This window comes from Scylla paramamosain, chromosome 7 (genome assembly GCF_035594125.1).
Source record: "Scylla paramamosain isolate STU-SP2022 chromosome 7, ASM3559412v1, whole genome shotgun sequence".
Classification (NCBI taxonomy): Eukaryota; Metazoa; Arthropoda; class Malacostraca; order Decapoda; family Portunidae; genus Scylla; species Scylla paramamosain.
Window position 1 is genome coordinate 21,917,863 of NC_087157.1, and position 25,911 is coordinate 21,943,773.

Genomic DNA, 25,911 nt, shown 5'->3' on the forward strand with positions numbered 1-25,911 from the left:
TCCAGAGTTTACCAGAGAAAGGGATGAATGATTGAGAATACTGGTTAACTCTTGTGTTAGAGAGGTGGACAGAATAGGGGTGAGAGAAAGAAGAAAGTCTTGTGCAGCGAAGCTGCAGGAGGAGGGGAGGCATGCAGTTAGCAAGATCAGGAGAGCAGTTAGTGTGAAAATAGCAGTAGAAGACAGCTAGAAATGCAACATTGCAGTGGTGAGAGAGAGGCTGAAGACAGTCAGTTAGAGTAGAGGAGTTGATGAAATGAAAAGCTTTTGATTCCACCCTGTCTAGAAGAGCAGTATGAGTGGAACCCCCCCAGACATGTGAAGCATACTCCATACATGGATGGATAAGGCCCTTGTACAGAGTTAGCAGCTGGGGGGGTGAGAAAAATTGGCAGAGATGTCTCAGAACGCCTACCTTCATAGAAGTTGTTTTTGCTAGAGATGAGATGTGAAGTTTCCAGTTCATATTATAAGTAAAGGACAGACCGAGGATGTTCAGTGTAGAAGAGGGGGACAGTTGAGTGTCATTGAAGAAGAGGGCATAGTTGTCTGGAAGGCTGTGTTGAGTTAATAGATGGAGGAATTGAGTTTTTGAGGCATTGAACAATACCAAGTTTGCTCTGCCCCAATCAGAAATTTTAGAAAGATCAGAAATCAAGCATTCTGTGGCATCCCTGCGTGAAATGTTTACCTCCTGAAGGGTTGGACGTCTATGAAAAGACGTGGAAAAGTGCAGGGTGGTATCATCAGTGTAGGAGTGGATAGGACAAGAAGTTTGGTTTAGAAGATCATTAATGAATAATAAGAAGAGAGTGGGTGACAGGACAGAACCCTGAGGAACACCACTGTTAATAGATTTAGGAGAAGAACAGTGACCCTCTACCACAGCAAACAACAAACAGGAAACTTGAGATGAAGTTACAGAGAGAAGGATAGAAGCCGTAGGAGGGTAGTTTGGAAATCAAAGCTTTGTGCCAGACTCTATCAAAAGCTTTTGATATGTCCAAGGCAACACCAAAAGTTTCACCAAAATCTCTAGAAGAGGATGACCAAGACTCAGTAAGGAATGCCAGAAGATCGCCAGTAGAGCGGCCTCGATGGAACCCATACTGGTGTTCAGAAGGTTGTGAAGTGATAGGTGTTTAAGAATCTTCCTGTTGAGGATAGATTCAAAAACTTTAGATAGGCAGGAAATTTAAGCAATAGAACGGTAATTTGAGGGATTAGAACGGTCACCCTTTTTAGGAACAGGCTGAATGTAGGCAAACTTCCAGCTAGAAGGAAAGGTAGATGTTGACAGACAGAGCTGAAAGAGTTTAACTAGGCAAGGTGCAAGCACGGAGGCACAGTTTCGGAGAACAACAGGAGGGACCCCATCAGGTCCATAAGCCTTCCGAGGGTTTAGGCCAGCAAGGGCATGGAAAACATCATTGCAAAGAATTTTAATAGGTAGCATGAAGCAGTCAGAGAGTGGAGGAGAGGAAGGAACAAGCCCAGAATCGTCCAAGGTAGAGTTTTTAACAAAGGTTTGAGCAAAGAGTTCAGCTTTAGAAATAGATGTGATAGCAGTGGTGCCATCTGGTTGAAATAAAGGAGGGAAAGGAGAAGAAGCAAAGTTATTGGAGATATTTTTGGCTAGATGCCAGAAGTCACGAGGGGAGTTAGATCTTGAAAGGCTTTGACACTTTCTTAACAGAAAGTGTCAAAGCTAGTTGGCTAGTTGGAGAACAGACTTGGCATGGTTCCAAGCAGAGATATAAAGTGCATGAGGTTCTAGTGATGGAAGGCTTAAGTACCTTTTGTGGGCCACCTCTCTATCATGTATAGCACGAGAACGAGCTGTGTTAAACCAAGGTTTGGTAGGTTTAGGTCGAGAAAAAGAGTGAGGAATGTACGCCTCCATGCCAGACACTATCACCTCTGTTATGCGGTCAGCACACAAAGACGGGTCTCTGACATGGAAGCAGTAGTTATTCCAAGGAAAATCAGCAAAATGCCTCCTCAGGTCCCCCCAACTAGCAGAGGCAAAATGCCAGAGGCACCTTCACTTAGGGGGATCCTGAGGAGGGATTGGAGCGATAGGACAAGATACAGATATGAGATTGTGATCGGAGGAGCCCAACGGAGAAGAAAGGGTGACAGGATAAGCAGGTGGATTAGAAGTCAGGAAAAGGTCAAGAATGTTTGGTGTATCTCCAAGACGGTCAGGAATACGAGTAGGGTGTTGCACCAATTGCTCTAGGTTGTGGAGGATAGCAAAGTTGAAAGCTAGTTCACCAGGATGGTCAGTGAAGGGAGAGGAAAGCCAAAGCTGGTGGTGAACATTAAAGTCTCCAAGAATGGAGATCTTCACAAAAGGGAAGAGAGTCAGAATGTGCCCCACTTTGGAAGTTAAGTAGTCCAAGAATTTCTTATAGTCAGAGGAGTTAGGTGAGAGGTATACAGCACAGATAAATTTAGTTTGAGAGTGACTCTATAGTCATAGCCAGATGGTGGAAAACTCAGAAGATTCAAAGAGGGTGGGCACTAGAGCAGGTTAAGTCATTGCGCACATAAACACAACATCCAGCTTTGGATCGAAAATGAGGATAATGAAAGTAGGAGGGAACAGGAAAGGGGCTACTGTCAGTTGCCTCAGACACCTGAGTTTTACTGATGAAAAGAAGATGAGGTTTAGAAGAGGAGAGGTGGTGTTCTACAGATTGAAAATTAGATCTTAGACCGTGAATGTTGCAGAAGTTAATGAAGAAAAAGTTGAGGGGGGTGTCAAGACACGTAGGGTTGTCAACAGAAAGGCAGTCCGCCCTGGGTACATTTATGGTCCCCTCCACAGATGGGGAATCCAAAGCTGATGTAGGAGTCACCATGATAATTTTGACATTTTTGAGTGAAGGGTGTGTATTAGGTGCTTGTAGTTTTGCATGGAGGAAGAGAGTTGTCTTTAGAGGGCAGGCTGTGACTGCCCCCTTGTGTTGTGAGACACAAAGGGTGTGTCACAGTGAGGTCACAGCTGGGTTTAATGATAAGTTCACAGCACCCCTTGAACAGTGCTTCAGACCTCACTGGGAGTAATTATCGTTTCGGCAGGTGTCTACTGCCTCCTCCTCTAAATATAGATAGATATGTATATTTATTTATTTAATTATTTAGTTGTTTATTTATTCATTTATTTATTTATATATAAATTACTCTTAAATTTACATAAAATTGGACCCACACAGGATTTGGTCGTGATGTCTTTGTGGAGAGAGCCAAGTGGCATTGGGTGAAGGGTGAACATCATCAGGCCGTTACAACCCTCAACCGTGGCATTGACAAGTTTTTTCCAGCCAGTGACGCTATCAAGGGGGACAACAGTGAGAGCAGCCAAGTAAGTGGTACCTCTTATTCTTGCTTATGGTGCAGGCTATAACCACTCCTTTCAGTCATAGTTAAAGCCACTGTAATGGCTCACTTTCTCAACTCTCAGACCTGTAAGGTACACCATCCCAGAATACATGAAATACTTTGGAAAAGATTTTTAGAGTGAAAAGTTTTTATTTATTTTTATCTGTTTTATTAGTTATTCTTAATTATTTATTCATTCTTCATTTATTTTATTTTTTATATTTGTCATTTAATTTTATTACTTTTTAATTTTATTTTTATTATTTATTTTATTTCATTTTTATTTATATATTTTATTTTATTTTTTATTTGTTTATTTATTTATTTATTTTTATTCATTGATTTTACTTTGTTTATTTATTTATTTTTATTTATTTATTTTTTTTTTTTTTATTTATTTTTTTTTTTTATTAATTTATTTTTTTTATTTATTTATTTTTATTATTTTTATGGACTGAAGAAAATTTTGGAGGCTGAAGTTTTGTACTGTATTTTGGCTTGTATCTTATGATATATATTCTATTATATCTTACATAGCATGTTCATTCTTTATTCCTGAGAAATGAGGCCAAGAACCACAATAAACATGTATTCATATGAGACACAAACAGCTGAAAGAAATCAGGATGAGGAAAGTCCAATAATGAACGCATCTTATTTAATTTATTGTGTATGGATGTCAGGTGTCACATTCTTGAATGTTCAGTCACTGGACAGCAGCCCATTGACTAGAGAAATTGATTAATAGTTTATAAAGACTGCTGTTTATATAATGGCCAGCTTATACCATTGTTACATCCACAAATCCCTGCCCCTTCACAAAGCTGCCGCACTTGGACTAGTTTCACTGAGCCACCTCTTACGTGGACTCAGTGCAGGGCTCACAAATAGGTACTATATGGGGTCCCTTGTGATTCCTGCACCCTATTCACAATTGTCGTGACTCCAGGTCACACTAAGTTGAGGTCGCCAGACTGTTTTACCGACCCACAATCCAAGGAAATGCTCCAAACTACACTTAACACCCACAGCTGCAGAAGAATCAACAACCATGTCTAGGAAAAACAGTTAACATACAATAACATGTATATAGTCGAGGTATGATACCCCGTTGGACCTCTGCCCACCGTGACAGTCCTTCCACTGTCCAACAGAGTTTTTTAGCCTCAAGGCAAGTGGTGTCATTTACTGCCTCCTGAACCTGAGGAGGGAGTAAAGTTCACTACATGGCTAATTACTTAGGTCCTCTGCAGCTGAAGTGAATCAGCCAGCAATAGTATTTAAGACAATTTTACTAACGCAAGACACGAGAAACTACTACAGACGGATGCCCACAACACAGAAGTGTCATTCACTGCTCACTGTGTAAGCTCAGCCTGCACCATCGCACAGCCAAGGAGTCACTTCCCTGGATATAGTGAGTGTAATACACAACTACCCTTACTGGCAGACTACTATGGAGACTCCTGTTCTATACAGATAGACTGGGGCATATGGCCAGCAATGACTCACTTATCCCCTTGAGACAGCTAACCCAGCTAACTTGTATCCCGCTTTAGTCTCCTTCAAATATAAGAGCACATCTCAGTACGTCTTCTCCTTCCAACTGCTTCCCAGTGACCATGGAAAACATGCCTCTCCCTCTGTTGCTAAAGGGAGTGGGTACAAGGAGGGGGTGGGTGTGCACATACATGCACATACAGACACTGCTCCCTGTGCAGTCTTTACTTGAATAAAACACTTTACTTCAAAAAATTCTACTGATTAAACTGGAGGAGGCTAGATGAATAATGATTACTTTATTGCCAAGGGCAGCTCTTCTACTAAGTACCGGGTGAGTCTCAACTTAAATGGAAAAGGGGAAGTAAGGAAATTTACCTGGTGGATATAAGTAATCATGCAGATAAATCTCTTAAGAGTTTTAGTCTGAATACATACATGACCAAGACACATCTAAGTCTCGTCTCTGGCTTTCTCTCTCTCTCTCTCTCTCTCTCTCTCTCTCTCTCTCTCTCTCTCTCTCTCTCTCTCTCTCTCTCTCTCTCTCTCTCTCTCTCTCTCTCTCTCTCTCTCTCTCTCTCTCTCTCTCTCTCTCTCTCTCATTTATTATTCTTTTCGCATTCATTCTAACAACTTTCTCCATTTTATGTTGTGTTATCTTGCTGTACATTACACCATGCACATGGTGGGAGGTTTCATAAACACTCTCTCAGGCATCTTTGAGTAAGTTCTGCACTCATTGATTTAGAAGTACATTACTGCACCAAGTTTAATGCCGAATTGGGGCCATGAAAAGTAGCACCAAAACTGATATTACCATGGTTGAGTTACCAACATAACAGGAAAACAGTGTAATAATCACTGGGTTTGTAAGAAAATTCATACCCCCAGTAGTGTAAGATATCTGTGGAAATCTAATGAAATACATTTCAGATCATAGGTTACTAATGTTGTATAAGTTTATGTAGGAAAAGTGTAGGACATATTAGGCCACCTCAAGTCATTAGGGTAGGATGGTCAGAATGGGACAGAACAAAACTTATTCATTCAGTGCCTTGAAAATGTTATTCCTCCACCTATCTTCTCAATATAATATTCCAAACAACTATTCCCTTCTCTTTGATGACATACAACTTTCTCCCTCTTCTACACTAAGCATTCTTGGTCTGTCTTTTAGTAAAATCTCTGAATTGGAAGTTTCATATATCATCTCTTGCAAAAATAGCTACTAAGAAGTTGGGTGTCCTTTGTTGTCTTCACCTGTTTTTCTCCTCATAATTGTTTACTTTTCCTGGGCCCTCAGTGGAGTATACCTCTCATATGGATGGATTCCACTCAAAGTTATTCTTGCCAAATTAGTCAAAACCATTTTGTCTCTTTGATACATAACTTTTAACTGAATCCCTTCAACCTCTTTCACTTTACTGCAGTGTTGTATCTTTGCTATTTCATACTGGTACTGGAAGTTTTCAGTTTACAGTGGTCACAATTTATGTCATTTCATAGTTACGTTCGTTCCCCTTTGTTGATGTTCTTTTTATTTATTTATTCATTTATTTATTTTTTATTTATTTATTTATTTTTATTTATTTATTTTTTTTTTTGTACTACACTTACACTGAGGATGCTACCATGCCGTCCAATACACTCATCTCTATTTTTTACATTACACTATACATACTACACCAAACATAATCTTTTCTAAAGTAAATAGAGAAAGCAAACAAAAAAATATATCATGTATTATATTTTGATGAAAAATGAAAATAATACAAAAAAGCTAGTTGGTGAGTGCAGCAAAGGAATGTGTCATCATGTGGCAATAGACCGAAGAAGGAAGTGTCAATCAGTCTTAGTGTTTACTTAGGCTGGTTCCAACTTATACTGAAATTTAGTGTATGATGTGGTATAGGAAATAAACAACAAGCTATTACCAGAAGACCATATACATAGATAACAAATATGAGAATAGCATTTATATACCAAGATGAGAAAATTATTAAGAAAATAATTACACCATTTATAATACCAACACTTGAACATGCAGCAGTAGTATGGAATCCATACCTGGAAAAAAAACAAAAACATATTGAAAAGATAAGGTGGAAAAAGCTAGAGCTCTTTGTCTTTAGGGAAATCTCACCTGAACTATAATAAAAGCCAGCTACAGGCATACATAGATATATGCAAAAATATCTGTAAACTAATATGAAGAAACATATTATTAGTTATTAAATGACACCTGAATGATAACTTTTTTTTTTTTTTTATGTAGGAAGGACACTGGCCAAGGACAACAAAAATCTAATAAAAAAAAAAATGCCCACTGAAATGCCAGTCCCATAAAAGGGTCAAAGCAGTGGTCAAAAATTGATGAATAAGTGTCTTGAAACCTCCCTCTTGAAGGAATTCAAGTCATAGGAAGGTGGAAATACACAAGCAGGCAGGAAGTTCCAGAGTTTACCAGAGAAAGGGATGAATGATTGAGAATACTGGTTAACTCTTGCATTAGAGAGGTGGACAGAATAGGGGTGAGAGAAAGAAGAAAGTCTTGTGCAGCGAGGCCGCGGAAGGAGGGGAGGCATGCAGTTAGCAAGATCAGAAGAGCAGTTACCATGAAAATAGCAGTAGAAGAAATCTAGATATGCAACATTGCAGCGGTGAGAGAGAGGCTGAAGACAGTCAGTTACAGGAGAGGAGTTGATGAGACGAAAAGCTTTTCATTCCACCCTGTCTAGAAGAGCAGTATGAGTGGAACCCCCCCAGACATGTGAAGCATACTCCATACATGGACGGATAAGGCCCTTGTACAGAGTTAGCAGCTGGGGGGTGAGAAAAACTGGCGGAGACGTCTCAGAACGCCTAACTTCATAGAAGCTGTTTTAGCTAGAGATGAGATGTGAAGTTTCCAGTTCAGATTATAAGTAAAGGACAGACCGAGGATGTTCAGTGTAGAAGAGGGGGACAGGTGAGTGTCATTGAAGAAGAGGGGATAGTTGTCTGGAAGGTTGTGTCGAGTTGATAGATGGAGGAATTGAGTTTTTGAGGCATTGAACAATACCAAGTTTGCTCTGCCCCAATCAGAAATTTTAGAAATATCAGAAGTCAAGCGTTCTGTGGCTTCCCTGCGTGATGTGTTTACCTCCTGAAGGGTCGGACATCTATGAAAAGACGTGGAAAAGTGCAGGGTGGTATCATCAGCCTAGGAGTGGATAGGACAAGAAGTTTGGTTTAGAAGATCATTAATGAATAATAAGAAGAGAGTGGGTGACAGGACAGAACCCTGAGGAACACCACTGTTAATAGATTTAGGAGAAGAACAGTGACCCTCTACCACAGCAAACAACAAACAAGAAACTTGAGATGAAGTTAGAGAGAGAAGGATAGAAACCGTAGGAGGGTAGTTTGGAAATCAAAGCTTTGTGCCAGACTCCATCAAAAGCTTTTGATATGTCCAAGGCAACAGCAAAAAGTTTCACCAAAATCTCTAAAAGAGGATGACCAAGACTCAGTAAGGAAAGCCAGAAGATCACCAGTAGAGTGGCCTTGACAGAACCCATACTGGGGATCAGATAGAAGATTGTGAAGTGATAGATGTTTAAGAATCTTCCTGTTGAGGATAGATTCAAAAACTTTAGATAGGCAGGAAATTAAAGCAATAGGATGGTAGTTTGAGGGATTAGAACAGTCACCCTTTTTAGGAACAGGTTGAATGTAGGCAAACTTCCAGCAAGAAGGAAAGGTAGATGTTGACAGACTGAGCTGAAAGAGTTTGACTAGGCAAGGTGCAAGCACGGAGGCACAGTTTCGGAGAACAATAGGAGGGACAAAATCAGGTCCATAAGCCTTCCGAGTGTTTAGGCCAGCGAGGGCATGGAAAACATCATTGCGAAGAATTTTAATACGTGGCATGAAGTAGTCAGAGGGTGGAGGAGAGGGAGGAACAAGCCCAGAATCGTCCAAGGTAGAGTTTTTAGCAAAGGTTTGAGCAAAGAGTTCAGCTTTAGAAATAGGTAGATGTGATAGCAGTGGTGCCATCTGGTTGAAGTAGAGGAGGGAAAGAAGAAGAAGCAAAGTTATTGGAGATATTTTTGGCTAGATGCCAGAAATCACGAGGGGAGTTAGATCTTGAAAGGTTTTGACATTTTCTGTTAATGAAGGAGTTTTTGGCTAGTTGGAGAACAGACTTGGCATGGTTCCGGGCAGAAATATAAAGTGCATGAGATTCTGGTGATGGAAGGCTTAAGTACCTTTTGTGGGCCACCTCTCTATCATGTATAGCACGAGAACAAGCTGTGTTAAACCAAGGTTTAGAAGGTTTAGGACGAGAAAAAGAGTGAGGAATGTACGCCTCCATGCCAGACACTATCACCTCTGTTATGCGCTCAGCACACAAAGACGGGTCTCTGACACGGAAGCAGTAGTCATTCCAAGGAAAATCAGCAAAATACCTCCTCAGGTCCCCCCAACTAGCAGAGGCAAAACGCCAGAGGCACCTTCGCTTAGGGGGATCCTGAGGAGGGATTGGAGTGATAGGACAAGATAAAGATATGAGATTGTGATCGGAGGAGCCCAACAGAGAAGAAAGGGTGACAGCATAAGCAGAAGGATTAGAGGTCAGGAAAAGGTCAAGAATGTTGGGCGTATCTCCAAGACGGTCAGGAATACGAGTAGGGTGTTGCACCAATTGCTCTAGGTCATGGAGGATAGCAAAGTATCCCTGCGTGATATGTTTACCTCCTGAAGGGTTAGATGTCTAAGAAAAGATGTGGAAAAGTACATGGTAGTATCATCAGCGTAAGAGTGGATAGGACAAGAAGTTTGGCTTAGAAGGTCATTGATGAATAATAGGAAGAGAGTAGGTGACAGGACAGAACCCTGAGGAACACCACTGTTAATAGATTTAGGAGAAGAATAGTGACCGTCTACCACAGCAGCAATAGAATGGTTAGAAAGGAAACTTGAGATGAAGTTACAGAGAGGATAGAAGCCATAGGAGGGTAGTTTGGAAATCAAAGCTTTGTGTCAGACTCTATCAAAAGCTTTTGATATGTCTAAGGCAACAGCAAAAGTTTCACCAAAATCTCTAAAAGAGGATGACCAAGACTCAGTAAGGAAAGCCAGAGGATCACCAGTAGAGTGGCCTTGACAGAACCTATACTGGCAATCAGATAGAAGGTTGTGAAGTGATAGATGTTTAAGAATCTTCCTGTTGAGGATAGATTAAAAAACTTTAGATAGGCAGGAAATTAAAGCAGTCAAACTGTAGTTTGAAGGATTAGAATGGTCACCCTTTTTAGGAACAGGGTGAATATAGACAAACTTCCAGCAAGAAGGAAAGGTAGATGTTTAGAGACAGTTGAAAGTGTTTGACTAGGCAAGGTGCAAGCACAGAGGCACAGTTTCGGAGAACAATAAGAGGGATCGCATCAGATCCATAAGCCTTCTGAGGGTTTAGGCTAGTGAGGGTATGGAAAACATCATTGCAAAGAATTTTAATAGGTAGCATGAAGTAGTCAGAGGGTGGAGGAGAGGGAGGAACAAACCCTGAATCATCTAAGGTAGTTTTCTTAGCAAAGGTTTGAGCAAAGAGTTCAGCTTTAGAGATAGATGTGATAGCAATGGTGCCATCTGGTTGAAATAAAGGAGGGAAAGAAGAAGAAGCAAAGTTATTGGAGATGTTTTTGGCTAGATGCCAGAAGTCATGAGGGGAGTTAGATCTTGAGAGATTTTGGCATTTTCTATTAGTGAAGGAGTTTTTGGCTATTTGAAGAACAGACTTGGTGTGGTTCCAGGCAGAAATATAAAGTGCATGAGATTCTGGTGATGGAAGGCCCAAGTACCTTTTGTGGACCACCTTTCTATCATGTATAGCACAAGAACAGGCAGTGTTAAACCAAGGTTTGGAAGGTTTAGGTTGAGAAAAAGAATGAGAAATGTACGCCTCCATGCCAGACACTGTCACCTCTGTTATGCACTCAGCACACAGAGACAGATCCCTGACACAGAAGCAGCAGTCATTCCAAGGAAAATCAGCAAAATACCTCTTCAGGTCCCCCGCAACTAACAGAGGCAGTATGCCAAAGGCATCTCTGCTTAGGGGGATCCTGAAGAGGGACTGGAGTGATAACACATGATACAGGTATGAGATTGTGATTGGAGGAGCCCAATAGAGAAGAGAGGGTAACAGCATAAGCAGAAAGAATAGAGGTTAGGAAAAGGTCAAGAATGTTGGGCATATCTCCAAGACAGTCAGGAATACGAGTAGGGTGTTGCACCAATTGCACTGCATGCACTAACTGCATGCCTCCCCTCCTTCCGCAGCCTCGCTGCACAAGACTTTCTTCTTTCTCTCACCCCTATTCTGTTCACCTCTCTAACGCAAGAGTTAACCAGTATTCTCAGTCATTCATCCCTTTCTCTGGTAAACTCTGGAACTCCCTGCCTGCTTCTGTATTTCCACCTTCCTATGACTTGAATTTCTTTCAAGAGTGAGGTTTCAAGACACTTATTCATCAATTTTTGACCACTGCTTTGACCCTTTTATGGGACTGGCATTTCAGTGGGCATATTTTTTATTGGATTTTTGTTGCCCTACATAAAAAAAAAAAAATTGCTCTAGGTCATGGAGGATAGCGAAGTTGAAGGCTAGTTCACCAGGATGGTCAGTGAAGGGAGAGGAAAGCCAAAGCTGGTGGTAAACATTAAAGTTTCCAAGAATGGAGATCTCTGCAAAAGGGAAGAGAGTCAGAATGTTCTCCACTTTGGAAGTCAAGTAGTCCAAGATTTTCTTATAGTCAGAGGAGTTAAGCAAGAGGTATGCAGCACAGATAAATTTAGTTTGAGAGTGACTCTTTAGTCATAGCCAGATGTTGGAAAACTCGGAAGATTCAAGAGCATGGGCACAAGAGCAGGTGAAGGTGTTGCACACATGAATGCAACATCCAGCTTTGGATTGAAAATGAGGATAAAGTAGGAGGGAAGAGAAAAGGTTCTACTGTCAGCTGTCTCAGACATCTGTGTTTCAATGAGGAAAAGAATATGAGGTTTAGTGGAGGAGAGGTGGTGTTCTACAGATTGAAAATTAGATCTAAGACTGCAAATGTTGCAGAAGTTAATGAAGAAAAAGTTGAGGGTGGGGTACCAAGACACTTAGGATCGATACCAGAAAACCTGTCCGACCTGGGGACATTTGTGGTCCTCTCTCCAGGTGTATACATTCTTCATAGAATATATTAATTTCTGGTTATGATAAATCTTAAAATTACTTTCAAGATCTGCATGAAAATGTATACAGTCAGGTTGCCATTAATGTTCAGATCTGCTAACAATTCACAATTCACATTAGTTTTAATGAAACCAATAACAAAAATTTACTATGGTTCTGACCCGGCTGAGGCAGATGCCAAAAAATTTAGATAATATATTTCCAGACTACTTACAACACTCAAAATTTATATGCATATAACTGGAAGTAACAAATAAATGGGAATTCATAAAACATCTAAAGTTAAATATGAATAAAAACTGGCACAGCATAGTAACAATCATTCAAAAAAAAAAAAAATCATGTCGAGCCATTGTTTGCACACTGCTGATGAACACTCATTGTTAAAACCCACGTCATATGTTTTATATTCCTGAATAAATAACTTTCTCATTAACTTGAGATACTTGTGAACACCATTAAAGGCTAATACTAAACTTGGATTACCAGTAAAGTACAAAACCTAATCATTAAAAACACTGAAAGATTGTTTACACATACAGCTGATGAACACTCACTGTTGAAATCACTTCAGTTCTTTTGTAGTTGGTGTTCACTCTATGTTATTTGGATGCAAAGCTTTGATAGGGTTCATTATTAAATCCAAATGATAAACAGTAGTTTTCTAATAATCTAATCAAGGACCCTCACTGCAGGTCATGAGAGAATTACAGTTGCAGAGTACACAAGCACAGGTCAGTCTCTAAATTGACATAACTGAGGGTGGTGGTGGGGACAGTGGTGGCAGGGGTTGAAACAAATTAATGAGGCCACAAATCAGTCCAGCTCAAGTTATTCCAGCCCCAAGCCCTGATCACTCCAGCCTCCATGCAACTCCCCCCTCCTCCCTAGTCACTCCAGTCCCCAGTGGGCACCATGATACACTCATTATATAATTTGGATGAGCATGAATAGTTACATAGTAATAATAATATTTCTCATTAACAAGATTGTGAAATAAAATTATTTAAAATTTTTATTAACAAAATCATAAAATAAGATAGGGTTTGAAATGTTCGTTTATAAAATCACTAAATATAATGTGGTTTCAAATTTTCACTTACAAAATGTAAAATATAGTTTAACGTCATTTATAAAAGGATTGTGTATGAAAAAAGTTATTTAGATATACTTAAAAGTGCACCTCTCATCATTAACAAATCATGCATTGGGTCCAGCGAGGTGGGAGCAGGCTTTAAGGAGTTGTTGAGTGGTTAGCTCATAGTGTTAATATTTATGCCATAAATGAAATGTGTGATCTTGCAGAGATTTGTATAGGCAAGTGTGCCATCCTTCACCAGGCAGTAAAGGTACTGCTATCAGCCCACATTAAACACAATTAGCATGAGAGTTTTAATGAAAGCAATGACAGAAAAGGGCCATGGTTCCAACCTGGCAGTGAGAGGTCCACCAAAAATTCAAATAAAATATTTTCAGACTACCTATAACATTTAAACTTTTTATGCATATAACTAAAGGTAGTAGATACATAGAATTCATGAAACATCAAAAGATAATGAATAAAAACTACTACAGTACAGTAACAATCATTAAAGACACAGGTCGAACTATTGTTTACACCAAGGATTCTCAACCTTTTTAATCTCATGTACCTCTTGAAGTTTTTCAGTATTGGTCATGTACCCCTTATGATCTTACTCAAAATGCAGCAGAATACAGTTAGATCATAATATAAGCATCCAGGAGTTCTTCAGCTAATAAATGTGTTCTTGAATTTATTAGTGTGTGAAGATATAAATCTGTTCATATGTATATCAGTTGTTACAACCAGATCCAAGCCCCTCTAACAGCTGCTCTGATGTGAATCAGCTTTCCCTAGGCAACATCCCTTATAGCCTAGAGCAGGGCAAATTACTAAGTGAACCTCAGCCAATTCACACACAGTTACAGTGCCTCAGAGGTCACCACCTTGTCTCAGTCTACAGGGAAAAATACAGTGTCAACATCTCACACTTGCTGAGAAAGGACTTGCTAAGACAGGAAAAGACAGACATAAGTATAAGATACAAATAGATCAGAATATTTTATGAGCTATTACCCTCACAGCTGCCCCCGACTGCTCAATGAGATATTCTGGACACCTGGCCTTGGACTAAACAATGTTCAGTTTCCCAGAAGACCAATCCTGTCCCACTTAATAGTGACAAGTTGAGAGAAAAAGAAGTTTACCACAAGGCACATGTAAAAATATACACTTAACAACTTTATCAAGTTGTTAAGGGCTGTGTTTTCAGCCTCTCCAACAGGGAAGATCCACTACTGTGCATGCATGCTGGGATGATTTTTGCTGCTCAGATTTTTTCATGACACTGGCAATGCACTCGCTGACATTAGTGTTATTGTGCTCTGTGTTACAGCTTGTTGTGGTCCATCCCCATGTTATGTGTTAAGTTTCCGCAATGGAGTATGGCTTGGAAGTAAACTGACCCCTATATTAGACTTGATTCATGCTAGAATGTTGTGCTTTACTGGCAAGCTGACTGTACTATCAGTTGGGGTTGGCAGGGATGGCAGTGGCAGTGGCAGTGACATACTCAGTGCTATCACTGCAAGCGGGAGGGATGGCAGCAGTAGGTAGCAGCCCACACCATCCCCGTGTTCGTGCTATCCTGCCTTGAATTATGGACTTCTCTTCAACTTATTGTGGCCTATCCCCCATATTAATTTTGAATACTACACACTGCAGCATGACTTGGATGCAAACTGATTCCCTGTATTAGACACAGTTTACACAAGAATACTGCAAATTAGTGACAATCCAACTGTACTGGAATAATATGGAAAAAGTCGCATGTCTCAAAAATGCACATTCGTACATTTCAGGTCCTTGGATAAGATACTGGGTTTTATGTAGAATATCACATTCATACAGTATATGATGTTAACATCAGAAGTAAATTACCAGTTTAGATATACAGTGGCTGACAAATGTTGTGGTATTTGGACATATTGATGCTGACAGTGAGACATTCACTCATAATATGGCAAATTATTCATGGAACATAAAAAACAGGAAACCATGTAACCTACCTGTATCCCAGTACAGTATTACCTTGACTTACAACCAATTTATAAGATGAACATAAATATTAAACTAAATTTGCTGTAATATAAGAGCATAACTTAGAAAGCGAGCCAAAAACAGCCAATGGTTCTTCTCTCCTACATGCAGAATGCATCATCCTTTGCCATAGCCCTTCTTCTTGTGACCTGTCTCCCTTTGTGATGCTTCTTAGTTCGTTCACTCCTTGTTTATGTTTTTGTACTGCTTCTTTTTCATTATTACGCTGCTTCCTCAGTCCTTTTTCCAACCCTGCGATAAAAATCTTCTAATACATTTTATTATTTTCTCAACTCAGCTTATCTCCATATAATCCTGGTATTGTGATGATCCTTCCATCCACCTGTATCACTAATCTCCTATGCTATTCCTCCTCCCCAAAGATGGCTATTAGTACTGTAACAAGCTGGCTTCTCTGATCCTTGTTCCTGTTGCACTCCACTATCAGGTGTTCAGAGGTCTCCTTCATTCAATCACAGAACCTACAGCTCTGTTGTCCATCCTAACTCTAGCAACGTCAGCACTTCTGCACTCGTATTGTGCTTTCCTACATTATTTTCTGACTGTTTTAGCAGTGTTGTAACTTTACATTGCTAAAACTATGATCTGCATTATGAAGCCTTTATTGGAACATGCTGAGAGGAAAATTATTACAGTTGAGATGAAGGAGATTGTCAAGAAGCATGATTGAGGTGTGTGCATGATCATTGTTTGTTGTTTTATTTTAATTTGGGACAGCAATTTGTATACACAATATCATTTTAAATTACTTTTACATGAATATTTCTTGGTTGATGGAATGGATCAGATGTTTCCATTAATTCTTATGTGGAAAATACATTTTATTTATGGGTAAATTATAGTACAAACCCTTACTAGGAGTAGATTATACTCAAAATTCTAAGTAATGCTGTATCTGATTGGATCCCTTCTTTTCAGTATAGCCTAGTACAGTAATGATGAGAGGTGCACTTTTAAGTATATCTAAATCACTTTTTCATACATAATCCTTTTATAAGTCTGCAAGTTCTTGCTGAAGCTCCTTTAGTAGTTCATCCCACATTTTCAACTGCAGTTTTCCACTTTGCTAAAGTACTCTTTTCATTACTGATCACAAATTTTCAATATGATTCAGGTCATGACTAGTTTGTGGCCAGTCAGAGTAATCCAAACCATTCCAAAACTTTTCTTGTTGTGTGACATGGAGCACCATCTAGCATAAATGTTTCTGCCTTACATTTGTTGGAGTATCTGGCTGTGTGGGTCACCTGGAGAAGTAAGGGGTGTCTGTCAGGCCCAGCTTGTGCATGTGGGCATTGAGGTAGCTGTGTCCTATCCTGATCCTGATAACTTAAGTTTTTAGGACACAACTGGAAGAGTGGGTTCACCAATGCTGTCATGTGTCTTGTCTGACATGTTCAAGTGTTATGTATTGCAAGGCATCTGTCAGGTGTCTTTTCTTGTGTAAGTCACAGTCTTTTTGTAGGGTGTTCATTAAGTCAGTCTGGTCTGTGGTAAGGTCTGTGGGACAGGGATGGGAGTGGGCCTTGTTCACCTCCCTTCCAGCCACAGTGTCCCCCAAAATGTCAGTGTTGGAGGGGATCTGTTGAAGCTGGATGTCAAAGCCCAAGGTGATTAAATGAAGTAGGAGAGTATGTACATTGAAACAGAGGAAATGCTGTGTTTTATGGGAGTGGCATGCAATAAGTTTTGGGGCAGTGAAGGAGTCTGAATAACATGATAGCAAAGGGGGAGGTAATATTGGTTGTGAACTTTAGATCTTATTTAAGTGCAAACGATTATGCATTGAGTATAGAAACAGTGGCCAGCAACCTCCAAGAGTAGCAAGGGATCTAGAGGGAATTTACATAGTAGCACCTACTGATAGAGAGGAGAGGAAGCAAGAGCTGACAGTATAAATGTGTAAGGAATTGTGGTATTGGGTGTGAACAAGTGTCAAAAATAAGGTCCTGCCCAGCGCTGGGCAGCCAACCTTGGACCATGGGGTCTGTGTGTGGAACCGGTGAGAGAGTATTGGAGAGAGAGGGAACCAAGAGCCCAGTGGGAGAGGTTTTCTTTAGAGTGAAAAAGGAGGGTGAATGACCCAAACAGAAGCAAAGAAGGAGAGCACCCTTTATGAAGGGGGTGTGGTTTTCTGAGTCATTAATAACTTATGGTAAGTCATGTTGGTGTTTTGACTTCCTTTGACATTACAAATGTGTCTCAAATGCTGTATTATCAATGCCATGATGATTCAAGTTAAGAATGCTCACACAGATTATGACCTATCACTAGCATCATTCTTGGTATCATTATCATCATGCATAAGCACCATATTCATATATTGCACCTTTTTAGGAGGAGCGTCTGGCTTGTGGACGAGCCAAGCTGCTCCTGGCCAAATACAGTGAGGAAGCAGCTACCCTAGATGGCAGCACAATCAAGCAATATTATCGAGACGCATGTGAAATGAACCGACAGTGGGAAGATGGGCACTTTCATCTGGCTATGTACTATGACCGTATTCTCAGCTCACTTGAAAAAAAAGAGAAACCTGTTGAGTGGATCCATCACATCATTCTCAGGTATGTATGTAATTCAACTTGGTATTGAGGATCACTTATGAGATTTCATCAACTATACATTCCTGGTAAGAATTTGCAGTTGATAATAGTCAAACCTGCCATGATGTGGATGAGAGAGGAAGTGATATTAGAAAAGTAGTGAATGAAAAATAAAAACTGTGATGTAGAAGGTATAAAAGGTTATGTAATACTGTTATTGGTTTGAAGATGGAAGTTGAATATTGTTAGTGGTGTTAATGGCTTAATGCCTTGCTAAAGGGATGTGAGTTGGAAGATAAGGATGAATTCTGGGAGGAAATAAGGAAGTGGTTCAGCGTATATCTAGGGAGGAAAGAGTAGTCATTGTAGTAGATTTTAATGGGCATATAGAAGAGAAAGTGGTTGATGAGGAGGTGATCGGTAGATTTAGTTTGGGAGGGAGAAACATGTAAGGACATATGATCGTTGATTTTGCTAAATGGATGAAGATACCTACAGTGAAAGCAGTTATGAAAAAAAAAAAAAAGGAAGAGCACTGGATTACATTATATTGTAGGAGTGGGAGAAAGAGTATGCCAATAGGCTACACTGCTCCATCCATATCAATGGCAATTAGGGGACATAGATCACTTTGCTGTTAATTTCTGCACATAACTAACACATCCCTTAAAAAAAAAAAAATAGACATAGAAAATAGTGAGACCAATTCTACACCAAAAAATATTCTTATGTATTAAAACATATTTAGGACATGAAGGCAGTATAAGATATAAATAATAACTGACCAAGCATGTCATCAGCTTAACTGTAAATTGTATTATAGTTGATATAAACTTTACTACAGTTATTAATTTAAATTTTTTATTACTTTTGGATGGTCACTACTGCCCTTTAGGCTATGGCGGAAAATTTTTGATGACTTGATAATGAACATATGAACAGTGTATTGAAGATTAGCCTTGTAGTTATACACTCATTAATTAAGTGAGTAAAGTAGAAACAGCTGTAATTGTTAAATGTTGCTTGATGAAGGTGGCACAGTGAGGATGTGTCATGATTGGTCATAACAAAAATCAAAATGACTGGCCAAAATCTGTATATATTATGTGTTAGGAACAGTCATTAGCTTTAGTTGTAAATGGGTAAATTAGTCAAAAGATATATAGAAATCTTCTGAATAGGAATGTGAATGTATGTACATTCTGTCTTGGCAACATGCTCCAAGAGATATATAGATTGATGGTAGTGAATCATAATAGAAGAAATTGACACTATTGCAAGTAATCTGACAGTCATGGACAGGTGAGGTTTATATAACTTCACTTGAATAACTTTATCATTTATTCTTTTTGTTTCTTTATTTTTTTTATATTAGGTGGCATGTATAACATTTTTCTTTTATCCATGAAATTATCAATCTGACTGTGAGTTAATAAGTTCTAAGTTTTGAAATTTCTTAATGTATCACAGCTTTGGAAAGTCCCTCCAGCATGGATGTTGTCACATCTACCAGTCAATGCCCCGAATGCTTGGGCTGTGGTTGGAGTTTGGCACACGAGTGAGTGAACTGGAGGTAAGAGAAGGAAAATCACTCACTAGTAATGCAAGCAGCAAAAATAGTTCCTCTATTGAACTCCTACAAGAAAAGCTGACTACCCTGAATGCAGCAATAGGTAAGGATTATCTAATAAACTTTGTGATGCATGCCTTAGAATTTTTCAGAGGGTTGATCACAGCCCTATTCTTCCCTTCCCTCAGGTATTCCACCACTGTTTTATCATCTTATAATTCCTACAGCATCCATTCTACTTTTGTATGTCTTTCTTGTCATTTAATTTTTCTCCATTATTTTACCAAGTCTAAACTACTAGACAATATTACACTTCAACTCCCCTACCTCTCTGCAATTACTTTGTTTTTCTTTAATTAACATGAAAACATTTCATAGGCATACACTTTTTATTGTGTTTACAATTCTTTCTATTCACACCACAAACATTTTGCTAATATCTTATCTCCACTGCTTGAATTGTAGATCCTTAACCTTTATTTCATGGTCATATCTCACTCACAGATGTCAGAATTATCTAACACTACCACATAATGTTTTTTGTTACTTACTGTCCTACCTTTCTTCATGTACCTTATAGTTCTTGCTAATTTTTTCCCTAATTTTTCATCCTCAATACTTTCATATTTGCCTAAAGTCAAGTCATGACTTAAATTACTTTCATCTTTTACATTAATTGTCCAATGAATGAATTCACATTGTTTTTTGTTGTCATGTTATGTTGATATCCATATTATTACAATGGCCATGAGTTTCATACTACTTAAGATCCACTATTCATTAGTTTCTGCCTATGTTCTCGGATCCTTAACCCTTTCCTTCCGGCGCTTAAATTATTTTCCCGTTTTGTATGACGACTAAAAATGGTAAACATAGAAATTGTCAGAAAATTGTTTGAATATTAATAATTATTTTCTCTTTGTTATTCTGAATACAATGATATACTTTGTAGCTCGATGTGACCTCTCAAAGTTGAGTTTATGCCTTATAAAGGATTTCTCCTCCTCCCGCTGTGTGATCCGTCATCCAGAAACGGCCCAGAGAGCGATGACGCCGCGCGCACACACACACTCTCTCGCTCTCTCTCTCTCTCTCTCTCTCTCTCTCTCTCTCTCTCTCTCTCTCTCTCTCTCTCTCTCTCTCTCTCTCTCTCTCTCTCTCTCTCTCTCTCTCTCTCTCTCTCTCTCTCTCTCTCTCTCATCTTGGAGGGGAAATTGTACACTTCCAATGAGAGAGAGAGAGAGAGAGAGAGAGAGAGAGAGAGAGAGAGAGAGAGAGAGAGAGAGATTTCATCCCTTTTCACATCAAGTTTCAGGCAAATAACATTCTCTCTCCTTCTCTCTCTCTCTGACAAGTTACCTTCTACCATTTTATTATAAAATCGAAGATAATGAAAAAATTACCATGAAAGAATGATAGGTATCATCTCTCTGTTCTGATAAAAGAGGTGGATCCTGTAAATCATTTTCAGAGTCCTCACTAATGTCTTCGCTTTCTTCAGCTTCTTCTTCTAAATATTCACTGTCACTGTCTTCAAACTCAGAAGCACTGCTAAATACATATGTTGTGTCCTGCTCCATGGTGAGTTATGATCTGAGATCCTTGGCTCTTATCAGAATGTCTCTTCACACTTATCATGGTGCTTTCCACCCGGCGAGTGCTTTCCACCCGGCGGGTCGCTGGGGTTGCCAAGTGTCGCCCAGAGAAAGGGAAAATAGCTTAGTTACCGCTAAATTTCCAGAGCTAGTGACAACACTACATGTGGAATCATGCCAGACACTTCCACTCACACCATCTGACTTGAGAAACCGCGCTTGGACCTCAAAATTGAGGCACGAAAACTCTTGATTACCGGTATGATCGCCGTCGCTATGGACGCATTTTTGCAATCGTATATACTCGTATACGATTGTCGGAAGGAAAGGGTTAAACACAAATACTAGCAGCACATCTCCACAAAGTTAGTCCCATCTATCTTTCAGCCATTATACTATGATCCAACTTATCTACAGATGTTAAATAAGCAAGCTGAACCATTCCAGAAAATAAATGAAGATGTGGTTGCCTTCTTTGGCAACTGTGGTATAGCAATTTGTTTGGGTGGTAATATCCAATTAATGCATGAACCAAACACTGTTCAGATGAAAATCCTAGAAGTTAGAATGAATGGCAAAAAGGAATCGAGGTGCTCTTAGCTGGATGGTATAGACACAGCTTGACTTGGGTTTGATGGGAAAATACTATCTGTGCAAATTACAGATTTTAAGACAATTCTTTGAGTTATGTTTGACATAGCACAAATTGGGATGAGTAGACCCTACAAGCCAGCATGACTATTGTTATGGCAAATAAGTGTTTTATCTACATAAGTAGCACAGAAATAAGTACAGTGGGTGTCCGAGATACAAACATTCAGAGATACAAGTAGTCTTCTTGCAAAATGAAATGGAGAGTTTTCGGAACTAAATCGCTAGATGTCGTTGCTGCTCATCTAACTGTAGGAAAGAGAGCAAAAATATTGTTGTAGTAAATCCCAGGTGCGTAAAGATACATAGAACATTAATCATCATGATACTATTGAAATGATGTATCGACTTTTCAATATCCACTATGGATGATATTGAGAGAATGTAGTCAAATTAGTTTTTTTTTTTTTTTTTTGTGTGATTATCAAGTAAACTGCTAGCATTATCTGAAATAAAGCATATTACAAGTATAAAAACTATTGATTTGGACAATGAAAAAAATGAAAAATCACACTGTACTATATGGTATGACACAACCTACTCAGTAACATCGTGATATATGGCTTTTTTTTTTTTTTTTTTTTTTTTTTGTGTGGGGATTTTAGCATCCCTCTCACAAAGCGAGCCACAAGGCATAGTAATCGAGAACCAAAACAAACACCTCTCAGGCAATCCTGCTGCTGCTATAGTGTCCAGCTACCATAATTCATTGCTTAGGGCGTAGTGGAGATGGGCACCGCAGCAACATTCAACTTCTTGTCCAACAAAGTGTTTCTTAAGTTCAACCAGCACGGCCGAGTCAGGTGTTTATTTGGTTAGAGATAGCATTACTATCGCCAGAATACTCAAGTTGCCAATTTTTTTATTAAAATTGTCGTTTCCATAAACTAGGAAGGAGATCTATGTAATTTGGACTTTTGACTGTCACAGACATGTTGCCTTTATGTTTACTGTCGTCTAGATTAGGACATTTCCAATCAAGAGTGTATTCATTTAGAAATCTTAAGATGACCAAATAAATCTAAATGCCGATTCGATAGAAAATCAACTTATATACATTTGTTCATGAAAAGAGTTTGATTTTACTTGTGTTACTACTTAGAAGGGATTACGTAGAAAAATATATTATACAAGCCCATTGCATCTTCATGTAAATAGAATAACACTGTAGGTATATCTGATATTGCTTGTATGTGAGAAAAGAGTTTGTGTCTGTGCTGCCACCTGGTGACAACCACTAATTCTGAAAACTCCCCATTGTGCTTGGTACCTTACCCATTACCAACTGTAAGTTGAAATTTGGCGTTACATGCTACAACAACATCCCCAAAACTGTTCAAGAGGGATGTTCTGAACGTTTCTAGTGATGCAGAAGTCATCAGAATAACTTTTGAGTATATATAAATGCTCCTTAAACACTTAAAAATGAGAGAGGGACTTTGTCTCTGTCCAGTTACCTTTGTGGGAACAGAAGTGTCTGGTTGTGGAGATGGCTGAGGAAATGGAAAAGGTGTGCTAGTAGTGCCACCAACACCAAGCAGCCAGCTGTTAAACTATGGGTCCACTACAGTGCCATCCTATTACCACCATGAGCAGTGGGAAACAATTGTACAGACTGTCTTTTCCATCAAACATTACTTCCTTGTGTCTGCTGATCTTACACATAGTGATGTTCACTTCACCACTCTTGTACTTTAACCTCAGTTCAGTGGAGACAAGGCCTTACCTGTCCATGTACAAAGCTAGTTACAGAGCCAAGGACTCACCTGGCTACACTGTTGATTACCAGCCTTGCTGTGGTCTCACTGTAGCAATGAAAACATAAAAAAAGTCCACCATGGGACCTGTAAAAAAATGGGAGTATGATGATTGATTCAAATTAAATATTGTAGAATTTGCTAAGAACCTCAATAATTTTGCAACTGCAATAATTTAGTAGAGGAAAGGATTGATATGGCTGATAAAAGATCCAATTTTATTACCTTATACAGTAAATATTCATTAAGTTTCACAATACTGAAAAAACTATCTCAATGCATAACTTGCTTACAAAACACAGCAAGGCAAGAAAAAATAATGTCAATGTTCAAGTAATGTGCCATTCTAGACATAAGCATCAAACCCATTGCCATAGTAAGAGCAAGAAATGTTATCATGTGTGACAGGGCACTAAATAATTTTGTTCACACGACTATCTATTTTTGGAAGTTCAGCAAAACCCGGGTAGCTCTCTCATTCACCCAGTCACATTTGCTTCATCATCAAAGGAAAGTTTGAATGCATCAGAAAAAGATATAAGTGATGAGTCCCCAAGAGCAGGATTCAGTCCAGAAGATTAAGACAGAAACTACGATGATGAATCAGGATGCTTATCAGAAAAAACATCTGAGATCAACCTCCCTCATCTCAACCTCAAGACCATCAGTCTCCTCATCACTACAAGAATCAGCATCATCACTGTCATCCACATCTGGGATGTATTCATCCCTGCTATTATCAGAAAGATCATCCATAATGTAAGGAAAATAGACAATTTCTTATCACCATCAAAGACAGAAAGTGGCTGGAGAGTGATGCATCCTTACTTAACCCCACTGACAGCAAGGGAAGTTGCCATATAGGTGGTACTGATATTATTTTTTTTTTATTTTATGATTGGCTGACAAGTGAAGAGGGTGGAACCAGAGATCTCAGTGAATGAGTCATATTAAGGCCATCCCACTGTGCCTATATCAGAAAATGAGTCTCAAATTCTCAATGTGTAGAACACACAAGAGTGAAACACCTGGTGGTTGTATGGGTGGGCAATGCTGTGCCTCATGCATCATCATAGTGAAGGGATTAATAGGTGAAGAGCAGTGACCATCTACCATAGCAGTAAGCGCGATCAGAAAGGAAACTTGAGATGAAGTTATGGAGAGAAGGATAGAAGCCATAGAAGGGTAGCTTGGAAATCAAAGCTTTGTGTCAGACTCTATCAAGTGTATTTGATATGTCTCAGGTAACAGCAGAAGTTCCTCCTAAATCTCTAAAAGAGGATAACCAAAACTCAGTAAGGAAAGTCGGGTGATCACCAGTACAACAGCCACGACGGAACCCATACTGGCAATCAAATACAGATTATAAAGTGACAGATATTTAAGAATCTTCCTGTTGAGAATAGATTCAAAACTTTAAAAAGACAGGAAATTAAAACAATAGGATGGTAGTTTGAGGGATTAGAGTGGTCACCCTTTTTTAAGAACATGCTGAATCTAGGCAAATTTAAAGCAAGAAGGAAAGATAGATGTTGACAGAGTGGGAAGAGTTTGACTAGGCAAGATACAAGCATGGAAGGACAGTTTTGGAAAACAATAGGAGTGGCCCCCATAAGGCCCATAAGTCTTCAGAGAGTTAAGGCCAGTGAGGGCATGGAAGACATCATTGTGAAGGATCATTATAGGTAGCATGAAATAGTCAAAGGCTGGATGAGAGGGAGGAACAAGTGCTGAATCATCTGATGTAGAGTTTTTATCAAAGGTTTGAGCAGAGTTCAGCTTTAGAGATAGAGGAGATGGCATTTATGCCATCAGGTTGAAATAAAGGACGGAAAGATGAAGAAGCAAAGTTATCAGAGATATTTTTCATGAGATGCTAGAGGTCACAAAGGGAGTTAGATCTAGAAAAATGTTGACAATTTCTGTTGGTGAAGGAACTCTTGACTAGTTGGAGGATAGATCTGGCATGATTCTGGGCAAAAATATCAACTGCATGAGATTCAGGTGGTGGAAGGCTCAAGTACTTTTTGAGGTCCACCACTCAATCATGTATAGCACAATAACAGGTTGAATTAAACTGAGATCTAGAAGGTTTAGGGCAAGAGAAATAGTGAGTAATGAATGTCTCCATACCAGACACTATCACCTCTCATGCACTCAGCACACAGAGATGAGTCTCTGACACAGGAGCAGTAGTCTTTCCAAGGAAAATCAGAACAATACCTCCTCAGGCAAAATACCTCCTCTGGCAAAATGCCAGAGACATCTCCATTTTGGGGGATCCTAAGGAGGAATTGGAGCAATAGGACAAGATACAGATATAAGATTGTGAGCAGAGGAACCCAACAGTGACAAAACAAGCTGGATTGAAGGTTAGAAAAAGGTCGAGAATGTTTTGCATATCTCCAAGACAATCAGGAATACAAGAATGGTGTTGCACCAGTTGCTCTAGGTCACAGAGGATAGCAAAGTTAAGGGCTCATTCACCAGGGTAGTCATTGAAGGGAAAGGAAAACCAAAGCTGGTGGTGAACATTGA

The 25,911-nt window shown here is 39.3% G+C and overlaps 1 protein-coding gene across 4 annotated transcripts in view; it reads left to right on the plus strand.

Moving 5' to 3' along the window:
• LOC135102203 (serine/threonine-protein kinase atr-like) overlaps positions 1-25,911 on the plus strand; it is a 479,415-nt gene that overhangs the window by 387,022 nt on the left and 66,482 nt on the right. For all 4 annotated transcript variants that reach the window (XR_010269589.1, XM_064007031.1, XM_064007033.1 and 1 more), the window contains 3 exons: positions 3,222-3,370; positions 17,595-17,821; positions 19,271-19,473. Coding sequence is in view for 3 of the 4 variants with exons in the window: in XM_064007031.1 (XP_063863101.1) it covers positions 3,222-3,370; positions 17,595-17,821; positions 19,271-19,473 (579 nt within the window). In the remaining variant the exon portion in view is untranslated. The remainder of the gene's footprint in view (positions 1-3,221; positions 3,371-17,594; positions 17,822-19,270; positions 19,474-25,911) is intronic.